General features: G+C 37.9%; 2 protein-coding genes across 4 annotated transcripts in view; one reads left to right on the top strand and one right to left on the bottom strand.

Moving 5' to 3' along the window:
• The window catches only part of LOC126266596 (alpha-1,3-mannosyl-glycoprotein 4-beta-N-acetylglucosaminyltransferase A), a 705,207-nt gene extending 703,784 nt beyond the window's left edge, over positions 1-1,423 (bottom strand). Inside the window, exon 1 of one of the 2 annotated variants that reach the window (XM_049970912.1) lies at positions 1,282-1,423. The gene's annotated coding sequence lies outside the window, so the exon portion shown is untranslated. The remainder of the gene's footprint in view (positions 1-1,281) is intronic. The other variant, XM_049970913.1, reaches the window with a different exon arrangement.
• An 85-nt stretch (positions 1,424-1,508) lies between these two features.
• LOC126266598 (U6 snRNA-associated Sm-like protein LSm1) overlaps positions 1,509-13,012 on the top strand; it is a 53,647-nt gene continuing 42,143 nt past the window's right edge. Inside the window, exon 1 of one of the 2 annotated variants that reach the window (XM_049970916.1) lies at positions 1,509-1,752. In XM_049970916.1, coding sequence (XP_049826873.1) covers positions 1,689-1,752 — 64 coding nt within the window. In that variant the 5' untranslated portion in view covers positions 1,509-1,688. The remainder of the gene's footprint in view (positions 1,753-13,012) is intronic. The other variant, XM_049970918.1, reaches the window with a different exon arrangement.

Here is a 13,012-nt window from a genome sequence, read left to right as displayed (position 1 = left end):
GTAAAATTTAGTGCAAATCGTAGATGTACAACGGGCAAATGGTTCTCGCTTCTTCGCCCACTGTAGCGCGAAACTAACGATTGTGTGAACATGGGACAAGCACTGTTGGTACATGGAGGATTAAAAATGGTACTGAATACTCCATAATAAAGACAACAATAAAGAAAAAAGAGCACTCTTTGTTTTTTCTTTAACAATACTGCCCTAAAATGATGATTGTACTTCATATTGTGGGGGTAAACCACGCCAAGGGTTTCTGAAGTTATTGCAGTTAACAATACCACCTAAGTTGGCCTGCGCGCTTTCCAGCAGTTATCTCATATGTAGTCATCTGCTACAAAGAAAAAGCGTTGGCTTCTTAAGCTATTTTACAACGTTGTTGACAGTACTGGAACATCTTTGAGTGGATCAAAAAGCTCCATGACGGACGATGCTAAAAGGCTGATGAACATGTATTAAGCAACTGTGAGTGGGAACTTGACACTGATCATGCCGGTTACTAACAGGGCGTAGTTCGACCATTCCACTAAAAGTGAAGTACCATCAGAAGCGCTATTTAGTAGGGTATTTTCAGCTGGAAAATTGTTATTCTGAACCCTCAGTATGGGCCGGAAAAACTTAACTTTATATAATAAATGCAAAACGCTCACCCGTTTCGAACATAAAATAAAACTATGCACAGGTTGTAAAAATTGAGTTCTTTTAAAGTTTTGTCTTCAAATTATACTAAATTATATGCGAAAGTAATAGTTTTCTAGTTGGAGTAAATTAGTACGGTATTCCTGCGTAGTGCTGATGCTTCTTTTTACTTTGGTGCCGTTCCAGGATTAAAGAACGAATCACTGCGTGGAGATCTTTACAACAAGATGATCAGCACTTGGTAGGAACAGTTTAGACATACTTTGTACGGTGCTAACAGCTGTTCTGTCCACAGAGATTTCTTACGAGAGCAAGTGGCAAATGATCAAGAAAATAAACACTAAAAGCTATCTCACCTGTATTCGTAAATCACAGTCACTTAACGTAGGAATAGAATATAGTGCTGCAAATTTAAGAATAGAAAATATGAACAAGAATAACTGGACTATTCATTATTTAGTCTCATACGATAGTAGTCAGCATACATCTATTTGAACGGTAGTTCTTTATATGGGAGCAGAAGATAGTTCAGACAGTAACTACAGCTCTAAAGAACTCAAACGTTGAATGATGTATGTTTGGTTATGCATGCCGCTAATGTTGTCACTTGTCACAACAGGTACTTCGTTCTTTCCATCTTACCTGGAGTCATTGCCTCGGCTTCTGAAGATATTTCACATAATTTCAGCTCTATAAGTATTTCATAACTTGTAAAAAATACATATTTCAACCGCACAATTGCAATAGTAACACTACTCAGCCTTGTTCACCATTGCTAAGTCAATGAAGAGCGCATTTCAATGGTTGCGCACCATCTATCTACTAAGGTGTGAATTAACTTCATCGACAAATAATGTATCCTTCGCGAAATCTATGTAGCATCTTTGGTTGTATGGTCCATCATTCATAAGCCATAATGTTTGACTGGTAGTATGTGCGATTTGATTAGAGGGTGACATCAGGTGTTTACTGAATGTTTGTACTGGTTCAACAGCACGCGTACTTGCTCCCCACTGCTAGTGCGACTGAAATATGAGTGTTTGGATAAAATGATTGAGCCTTCCGAATTACACGTTGCCCCTGGCACCGCTACGCTTATTGAAGAACTTGACAGTAAGTTAACACACATTCATATATAACGTACAGACATTATAAGGACATTTAAACGCTGCTGCTGCATGTAAAAATAAATCATCTTTACTTTCGCTACAGAGCCATCATACGTCCAAAATATTACCTTGAGGAATGTCGGTTGACATTGCACAGTGGTTGTCAAATGTTGTTTTCGTCATTGAACTAGTGTTTGTATAATAAGAAAAAACGGTTCAGACATCGTTCGCCGCGTATTGCCCACTTTCCCGTCCTATGAAGAAATACTCGCATGATAGCATATCGGAAGTCTTTTAGGTTTTTCTTCCAACAGACATTTTGCTACGTTACAGCCTTCAACTGTGTGTCTCCTCGTATGTTCTGCATGCAATATAGTATCATCCACTCACTTTCCGTATGTTATGTTATCTTGAAGGTTCTTCCTTTGCCCTGCTGTCCACTTACGACCTGACAGCTTTGCTCGGTTCAAATGATATGTAGAGCTAGGTCTGCTGACTTCGTTCTACTGCGCATTCAAGTGGCTGTGCTTTCTGTCAACTTCCATTCAGACGTCATTACAATAGCAATTACGACTTCCATCCAGTGTGGGCTACACTGTGATTTGCTCTAGTATTACTGCAAATATTCTTCAGTTAACTAGTGTAGGCCGAAACTGTGCCTTTGTTTTTCGAGGTCTTTTTCATTTTGTTGAAACTGAGTGTTAAGCTTTATCAAAATTTACAACCCTAAGCAAAGTGGTACCTAATTTCTCTGTTCTGTAATTTGATGGATTGTAGTGGCCCATTGTATTCTGTTTAAGCAAACATATACCCTTCCGTTATTAAAATCTAATTTTTTTGTCATAAGTTTAGACAAGATATAAAGAGACTACCAATCTGCTTCCTTTCTTGTTAAGTATAATGTTTGAAGTATTGATTTAAGTTGTGGAAAATTTTCACCCTTTGAAGACATGCTGTAACAAATTTGTAAGATCATTTTGTATTATTTTTCCCTTAGATTTCTATTGAAACACCATCTCCAAGCACCTTTCTTTTTTTTATGCCTCCAGTGTGTGTGTGTATACCCCATTAGGCATTGTAGGACTTGAGTGTGATTCTTTTTATTAATAACTGTGTTTGTGATCTCTCTTTCTCGATCTGTGCAAATATTCAAAGAAATGTTCGAATCCATGTACAGTTTTCTCTGTTGAAACTCCTGGCAGATTAAGACTGTGTGCCGGATCGAGCCCCGAACCTTTGCCTTTTGTGGGCAAGAGCTCTACCAGCTGGTCTATCACAAACTGTTCTCACAGCTGTACTCCCCTCAGTACCTCGTCTCCTACCTTCCAAACTTCACAGATGTTCTCCTCCACATAAAGAGAACTTCTCTGAAATTTGGAAGGTAGGAGACAAGGTGGTGGAAGCAGAGCTGTGATTACAGGTCGTGAGTTAGCAATGGGTGGCTCAGTTGGTAAAGCAGTTGTCCACAAAAGGCAAAGATCCCGAGTTTGAATCTTGGTCTGCCATACAGTTTTAATTAGCCAGGAAGTCTCATATCAGCACACGCTCTGCTACAGAGTGAAAATTTCATCCTGGAATTTTCTGTTGTTTTCTTCTTTCAGATATGACATGCTGCAATAGATTTTACCTTCGCCTTCTTCACATGTAAAATATATTCAGCTGTTTCCATGTTATGTTTATATAATCTTCATTTTCCAACATGGTGAATGTCTTGCTCGGTTTGATGTGGTAAAACTCCCCATTTTTAAATAAATTTTTGAAATTTATTACTACTTTCTGGCCTTTAACTACTATTTGTTTTCTATGTTTGTCACTGTTATCACTCAGGACATGGCTAGAAGATGATTGTATAAATTCAGAAGTGGTTTTAGACAGTTATTTCCCATATAGCTAGCATGTTAGTTTATTCTTAAATCACTCCAGTTTCTTCCAAATCCACATCCTATGTGTTTACTTTTAAAGATATGCCTACATGTTAAGGACATGGACATTCATCTCAGCAAATTGTATCAATCTGTGACTTTTACATTTTATAGTAGGCTGTCTTACCAGTTTTTCCAATGAAGAAGCGGTCTTCATCTTCTGTGCCACTATTGCATTAAAATTCAGTTATAATTTTCTAGTGTGTTTAAATATAATTTACCAGGATCTTAAAGTCTTTGCAGAGGTCAGCTATCACTCTGTCAAAGTAAGACCCTGATGATGTGCAGACCTGAATGATTTCTATGGTGTACAGTTTCTTTATTTTTATGTCTTTTTATTTTATCAAAACTTGGAGTCCAGGATGATAATAAAGGCCTTCTCTCCTTCACCTGGTCTCTACATTGGATACACTGTTTTGCCATTAACCCTATCAGTTGGATTCAGTCTAAAACCAGTACTGAAATCAGTCTAAGTTTATTCTTCAGATCACTGTAACCCACCTGCATTTGCAAAATCAGTCACTGTTAACTTTCTAGAATATCCTGTCCTTGAACTTTCTCAAATTGTCCCCCTTCCCCAAATCCCTCAACCTGGAAACTACACTCTCACCTGCAGGAAGAACTTCCATCCATCACCTAAAAACTGATACTGAAGTTACAATCCTACTTGCTGACAAAGGCTGTACCACAGTGATTATGTACCACGGGTGTTACCTCTTGGGGGGACTGTGCCATCTGTCAGATACATCCACCTACAAGTCCAGCCACAGTAACACCAGTCCAGAAATCCAGCAATGGAAAATGAACTGCCTTTCTTTGAACTTTCTGTCAGGATACATATCCCATATGATGCTGTAGTACTCCAGAAAAGGATGGGCAAGTGTAGTGTAGACAGTCTCTTTAATAGCTCAGTTGCATCTTCTAAGTGTTCTGCCAATAGAGTTTATTCTTCGGTTCACCTTTCCCATAACATTTTTGCAAGTGATCGTGTCAATGTGTTCATAATTGTAAAACTAGGTGTTTAGTCGAATTGACAGCACTTACAGTTATGTGATTTATCATGTAGCTGAAATTTAACGGATTCCTTTTGGTATTCATGTGGATGACTTCTCATTTTTTTCCACCATACATATATTTTGTCCATACCGTCTCCACAACTGTCACCAGCCCCTTACCTCATGGCTTGTATCCTTGCAGTAGATGTAGCTGGAGGACCTGTCCCATACATCCTCTCACTACCACCTACTCCAGTCCTGTGAGTCTTCTCCTACCCTGTCAAAGACTAGGCCACCTGTGAAAGCAACCATGTGATCCACCAGCTAAGCTTCAACCAGTGAGTCACGTTCTTTATGCTAATGGCAAGTAACAGGCTGTCTGTTTGCATGAATTGCCACTGCCAAATTGTGTCCAACAGACCACCAAGTTGCTGAACATGCCAACCAACATGATATGCTTCGCTTTAATGACTGCATCACAGCCTGCGCCCTCTGTATTCTTTCACAAGCACTAGGATATTCTGAATCGCGCAGGTGAGAATTCGTCCTGCAACATTTCTTTCTAGTTCCTGTCCTCTGCATGCTTATCCCCTTCTCTGCTGCCACTCAAAATTTCTTCCACGCTGCCGCCACATATACATAGTCATTTCCCCTTCTCACCCCCCCCCCCCCCTCCCTTTCTCTCCATCTTCACCCCCACCCCCTTCCCCAGCACATCCTTCCAATGCTGCACCTTGTGACCCTGACCTGTCCTCACCAACTCTGTCCAAGCTCCCATGGGCAGAACTAGCCTCCTCCTCCACATCTACCATCTTATTGCTTCCTACCACTGTCCCATGCCTCTTCCTTACTCCAATACACACTACAGCTAGACGCTTCTCACATCTGACATCTTAATGCCTAGGGGTGTGTGTGTGTGTGTGTGTGTGTGTGTGTGTGTGTGTGTGTGTGTGTGTGTGTGTGTGTACTTCTGGAGGAGGACATCATCCAACAGCTGGAATACTTCTAGCATTCTTTTTGATTGTGACTGCTGGCAACTCATTCACTCACCTTGTTATTTTTCTGAGATTCTGTCTGCATCTACCCTTACCTACATCTGAACTATGCAAACCATTGTGTAATGCACAACCTATTACAGGTCTCTTCCCTTTCGTGCAGGTGCAAATGAAGAGTAGTTGCTAGAACACTTCTACATCTGCTGTAATTAGTCTGTCTCTTCATGATCACTAAGAGAGGAATACATAAGGGGTTGAAGTATATTTCTAGATTCTTCATTTAATGTTGGTTCTTGTAGCTTTGTAAGTAGACTGTCACGGGATGGTTTCTATTTGCCAATTCAGGTTTTGTGGCATTTATGTAACACTGTTTTATTGCTCAATCAAGCCTCTGACTAGTCATGCTGCTCTTTGTTGTACACATTTAGTACACTCTGTTACTCCTACGTGGTATGGATCCAACACACTTGAGCAATATTCTAGAATGAGTCGCAGAAATGTTTTATAAACTTTGTAGACTGATTGTTATGAATAATAGCCAGCTACACTGCTATGTAAATTGTTTATATTTTATATCCTTTACGATGCGTCCATTTCGACAAACTGCCATAGTCCAGGTGCTCTGTAAATACATAAGTAAGTGATGGTCTTAATATTAATGAAATAAAGTATAAACAGTTTACATAACAGTGTAGCTGGTTATTATTCATAGTAATCACGTCATTAAGAGACATTTTGCACTGTGGGCTCCAAAGAAAAAAGTTTGCAGACTGATAGTTTACTTACTAGCCCATCAGTTAACTGAGGTCTGCTGCCTGCTTTATTGATGACTGAGCCAGTGCGATTGTTCCATGTCTTATCCTTACAAATTGTTACACCGGGTTGTTCCTATGAGTCAACTGATTCCAATTACAGGTCGTTTGTACTGTAGGCATATGATACATTTTTTCCATTTTGTTATGTGCACAATTTTGGGTCAGCAGAAGCATCTGATTCCATCTGTCTGCTTTGACCACTGACGTAAGGATGTTGTGGTGTGTGATCTCATTATGGCATGGAGTTTGAGTTGGTTGTTTTTGTAGATGTCATCTTGTTATGTTTGATGGTGCCTTGTGTTTGTTTGTTTGATGGTTTTGGGATCACTGACCTACTTTGCAGTGTTCACATTTGTTGGTGGTAAGTAATTGCTTTTTGGGTCAATTTTTCCTAAGTTGTAATGTTTTGTGTATTTATTGTGTTGAATGTGTTTTAATTTATGTAGGGATGTTTGACTTTTTAATTTTTTGGGTGTTGTTGTTTTGTTCTTATTTTTCGTAGTTATAGGTGGTGGTTTTTTTGTATCAATAGTTGTGATTGACCTACATAGGTGAAGGGAAATGACCAATTCCAATTTTTGTACTTTCATATGTAGGTATTTATGTTTTGGTGTCATCAGCTGTGGTCAAGGGAAATGTCTGATTCCAATTTTCGTAGTTTTTGCCATAGGCGATGGTGTTTTGGTATCTTCAGCTGTGGTTGACCTATGTAGGTTAAGGAAAGTGTCAGATTCCTGTAGATTTTTCTAAATTTTTTTCTTTGTTCGTCATTTTGTGTGTTTTGGGATGGTGGTGTGTGTTTTTTACTGTTTTATTTAGCCTGTCCCCTCCCTAAAACCCCCAGTTTCCTGCAGCTGCCCCATTAGTTTGATTGTATTTTTGGAGGGAGATGTTATTGTTTTATTTGTACATATTTTCATGTTTGTTGCCGTGTGTATGTAGTGACATCATAGACGCCATATTGGAGACACATAGAATAGCCATTTCCGCCATATGGATGATGTCATGAGTCAAAGCAGATGGGAGGAATCGGACATTTCCATAATCCCACAATTTTACATTTTTCAACATTTAAAGGTAGATGGTACTCTTTTTTGCTACATCAAAATCTTAAGATCTGAAATTTGTGAAGCTTTTTTTTTTTTCAGGCAGTACTTCAGTATAGATAACTGCATCATCTGCAAAAAGTCTGAAGCTACTGCTAACATTTGTCTGCCTTGTCATTAATATACAACACAAACAGTAAGGGTCTCAACACATTTTCCTGTCTACATCTGTAAATTAATTTTAATCCAAGATAACAGCTGCATCCTACGTACTGAGGGAGTCTCAGATTTCACTTGTTAACCCTGTGACCTTACTTTTGATGATAGACATAGGTGTCGTACTGAGTCAAATACTTTTTGGAAATTGAAAAATACTGCATCCCTCTTATTGCCATGATCCACGACCTACAAGGTGTCAATTGCGAAAAGTGAGACTGATATTCTCGGACTCGGTGCTAGTTGGAATGGTGGTCATTCTGTTTTAGACACCTAATTGCATTTAAGTTCAGTATATGCCTTAAGGTTATAAATCACACAGATGTCAAAGATATTGGATGGTAGTCTTGTCAACCACTTCTGCTGCACTTCTTGTGGACAGTTGTGAGCTCAGCTTTGTTTGTTTTAAGAATGTACAGTATATTGTGGTTAAAATGGAGGCTAACTCAGCCAAAAATTTTACGTGGAATGTGTTAGAGATTCCATTGGGACCTGGGGCATTGTTCAGTTTTAGTGATTTTGGGACATCATATTAGTAGGTTAGAAAAACTGAAACTTTGTTGCTCAGATTTATTGGCTAGCTTTGGGGTTGTCTCCTCGTTTACTAAGGTACTTGGTGTTGACATCTTATAATTGATTAACAGTATGTTTGAGGGAGGCACAATAGCATTATTTAAACATGCACTAACCTCCACTTAGTTTTTATTTGATAACCAGTGTTTTGAATAGATTGACAATGCCGTCGCGTGTAACCCTTTCTTACCCAGAATAGCTAGTTTGTTTATGGAGGATATTGAAGAAAAAGAACTTAACTATGCAATTTTAAAACTCTACATCTACAAAACAACCGTGAGGTGAATGGCAGAGGGTATGCCCCGTTGTTTCAGTTATTAGTGTTTCTTTCATGTATGGAGTGCAGGAAAAAGATTGTTTGAATGCCTCTATACATGCAGTAATTATTCTAATCTTATCCTTATGATCCCTATGTGAGTAATATGTAGGGGGTGTAGAATACCATCAATCATTAAAGCAGATTCTTGATTCTTTAACAGACTTTCCTGGGATAGTTTATGTCTATCTTCAAGACTGTTCTAGTTCAGTTTCTTCAGTATCTCTGTGACCATTCATGCTGCCCTTTTCTGTATACATTCAATATACCCTATTAGTCCTATCTGGTACGGGTTCCACACACTTCAGCAGTATTATAGAACTGGTCTCACAAATGATTTGTAGGCAGGCTCCTTTGTAGACTTATTGCACTTCCCCAGTATTCTACAAACATTTTGAAGACATACCAATGACACATTCATGGTGAGAATAATTTGGTGCAGTTTCTTGAACACTAACTCAATTCGTCAAAGTACCAGGTTTACAATGGAATGGGAAATGAAGGTTTGTAGATGTTTTAGTTCGATGTAATGAGGAGGGTTTTTAGAAAATTGTGTGTACCGTAATTCCGCCTATAGTCAGAATAATGAAGAACCATTAACTGGATATGATCTTCCACCCTCTGACCAAGGTGGCAACTTTTCTGGGATCTGTAAAAAAGGAACACACTTTTACAAAAGGTGGGTATTTATGAAAGCCTTTGTCATTGTGGTAAAAGATACGTAGGTCAAATGATCTGAATTTAGCAATTAATAGCATAAATTATAAGCACAGTGGATTTGCTGACTTAGTGCTTTCTGTGCTTTATTATTACACACACACACACACACACACACACACACACACACACACACACACAGTTTTTTTGTGATCCGTGACTGATGGTATTGTTTCCAACAGTTGTATAACTTGAACACATGCACAGAGTTGTCAAGTGGTTTTAATTCTGTCACAAACTCATCTTGAACATGGCTGCACAGTTATCGGCTGAAATATCAGAAAAAGAATTATATCTATCCTGGATGCTCACCTCTAAAAGGATGGAATAAATTTCAGCTGGTTCTCAACATCGCTGACACTAATATCTGTTTCACTTATCTTTACGTTGGTACGAGAATTAAACTGGGGAATTTTCTAAGATTTTTCTTCATTGAAGAATATTTGAAAATGCAGTTCAACATTCCTGCCTTTGAATTGCCATTTTTAATTTCATTTTCTCTGTCATTCATGAGGGTGTAGACTCTAAATAAGATGAGTTGTAGAGCCTTTCTGTAGGACCAGAATTTCTTTGAGTTTTCACAGAGGTCTTTTGATGCCACAATATACAGAACTCCTTTGACAGCCAAATGGATTTCATTTAGCATTTCTCTGTCTAAAGCTCCATGCTGTGTTTACGCCTATTGTGCAGTTAGCATAGCTCCTTTACAAGTTTCTTCGCAGAGACTGTCCCTTCTGTCATGAACTGTTGTACTAAGTGCACATCTACATCTATGCAGCACAAGCCATCTTATAGTGTGTGATGGAGGGTAATTCGTTTATCACTGCCATTTCCCCCTTTTCTGGTTTGTCAAGAATGGTTTGTTGGAAGAATGATTTCTTAAAAGCCTCCATGTGAACCTGACTCTCTCTGACTTTACCTTCGTGGTCTTTTGCATGATATACACGGTAGGAAGCAATATGTTACTTGACTATGGTATCAGTTATAAATAAAGCATACTGTGGCTGCAAGGATGATTTTATAATTTTTTCATTATATTCAATCAATTCTGGGACTGCCAGTTTCACCTATAGATGTACGTGTGCATATAGGAAAATTTTCCAAAAATTACATCATGTTATTGGATATACAACGTAAAAATGTTTCTTGTAAAGTACATGTTAAAAGTTGTCAAGTCTGTAGGTCATAAAACCAGGAGAAAGTTATTTTGCTTGAGCTGGAAAATATCTGAAATAATGGTCACTCATTGCCAAGACCAAATATATATTCAATATTATTTTCTCTCTTTGCAATGTTAATGTCATTATGCAGCGTAACTGCAACACTGGGGATAAAAGAATGTTGACCCAAAAAGGAAATAAAGTGGAAGTTGATCATCTTTTCATAATGTTAATGGTAGCTGTAATTCATAATGTTAATGGTGGCTGTAAATAAAGTTCTTGTAATTTGGTGGGTGTAGCTCAGCATCTTCAGAATAATGATGAATGTTGTCAACTTATCTCGCTCTGGATGCTTTTGAAGCTTCACTGCAGCTGGTGTTTCCTGGAAGTTTAAGTGAAAATGGGCCAGAGAGCTGCATGGTTCCCAGTAATTGTGTAAAGCCAGTTGTCAGGTGTGTTATTTGCTACTTGTCAGAGTCCTCATCTAAATCTTACATTGTAGTTGCCCCATACTCCCCTCTTTCTGTACGTTTTATAACAATCACTACAGTGTTACATATAGCACACTCGCCAATTACAAAAGTTATCAACAATAACAAAAAATATTGTCATATGGCAGTTACAAATGAAATACATTCAGTGGGATACCAACTAAATCACAATTCTTCTGATTTTAAGGAGATATAAAAATGGTTAGAATAAACAGTGATTATTATCTTTTTGTTAATTTCACAGAAACTACTCCATCCCAGATCTTCTTAACATGTTTCTGGTTTCAATTATGAGTAAATTATTTTTTTATGTGAACAGAATTTCAATAAATATTTACAGAAGTCCAAATAATCACTTTGTTTACATCACCAGAAAGACTTTCTTTTATGAGTTTCAGTAATAACTAAGTAATTAGATATTGTTACTATTACAATTGCATAATAAGTTGACGGTATGTTAATCAGAGTTGTTGCATGTTTCAAACATCATAAAAACAGTATTTTTGATGTGTCTTTCATTATCTGATTGTTCGTAACTGAACAATTCTGTAACTAGACAAATTGATTATACATATTCCTAGCAGTGGATGGATATGATACTGACAAGTCCTTTGACATGATGTTATTGAAAATTACATTTTGATGTCTAGAAGGTGAAATTGCCTATATGGGTCTTACCTAAAGATTAAACAGTTAATTAAGCAACATGATTTGGCAGAGTGGGTGAAAAATAAGTTAAATTAGTTCTCTGGAATCATATGAAGAATGATATGTAAATTTGTTACATGTTGTTGGTAACCCGTTCACAGTTGAATGAAAACCAGTTATAGTAGGAGTGTGTAACAACTCTTTACAAACAGCAAACATTTATGGTGTTGACAACAGCTCCCTATACTGCACACAGCTGAATATTAATCTGAAAGGACACAAATATATAATAAAATACTCTTTTATGCTCAATAGCTACATAGTTTGTGCATGAAATTCAGTGAATGTTCACCTGTGAGAACATCATGCGATAAAATAGAAGTTGATGAAATCACTAGAATTATCTTCTTTGAACCATGGTCATAAAAAGAAAAAATTAGGACATTGGTATTTTTTTTCTTTCATATCAAAGATCATTATGTAATGTTAGCAACTTACTTTTGGTTAAAATTAAAGAATATTTGCAGTGGGGAATATAGTCTTTAATAGTATAAAAAATTTATGCAATTCAAAACTTTTATGATGAAACTGATTGGACATTATTATGAAAGGGCACCAAGACAAAATAAAATGTAATTCTGTGTCCCTCCCCCCTCTCTGAAGATATAATAGTAGTTACTAGATTAATGTCTAACAACATAACAGCATTTCTCATAAAGTATGAGGTGTGTTCAGTAAGTAATGCAACAAATTCTTTATTTTATTTTATTTTTTAAATTTTTTTAAGCAAATTGGTTTTATTTAGGATCCCAATATACCATATTGGCTACAAAATCCCATTTTTCGACATAGTCTCTGTTGAATGTTATGACCTTCTGCCATCTTGCTGGGAGGGCTTGTGCGCCCCCGTGGTAACACACTACTGGCCGATGTCGGGGGCAACGTCTTGCTGCATCAATAGCCTCCTCATCATCCACATACTGCTTCCTGCAGAGTTCACCCTTCACTGAGCCCAATAGATGGAAGTCAGAAGGTGCAAGATCTCGAATGTGTGGTGGATGTGGAAGAACAGTCCAATTAAGTTTTGTGGGCACTATGCAAAAACATTCAGTTGTGCAGTGAGGTGTTTGATTTTGATCTGTCAGTCACTATGAATGATAGTTTCCGCACATTCCAGCATTGCAGGAGTGACAGCTGTGTGCACCTGGCCAGCACACAGGAGATAAAACATGTTTGCGCAAGCTTCTTGTGCTGAAGACTGACACCTCACCAACAACACGCCATACTTTCGTCCCTAGGGGGTCCACAACTCTTTTGTGGATACATGAGTGGTGAACACAGGATCTCCAGCTGGTGCAGCTCTCTCTCCT

Source organism: Schistocerca gregaria, chromosome 4 (assembly GCF_023897955.1).
Source record: "Schistocerca gregaria isolate iqSchGreg1 chromosome 4, iqSchGreg1.2, whole genome shotgun sequence".
Taxonomy (NCBI): Eukaryota; Metazoa; Arthropoda; class Insecta; order Orthoptera; family Acrididae; genus Schistocerca; species Schistocerca gregaria.
This window is presented reverse-complemented; position numbering and strand designations above follow the sequence as displayed.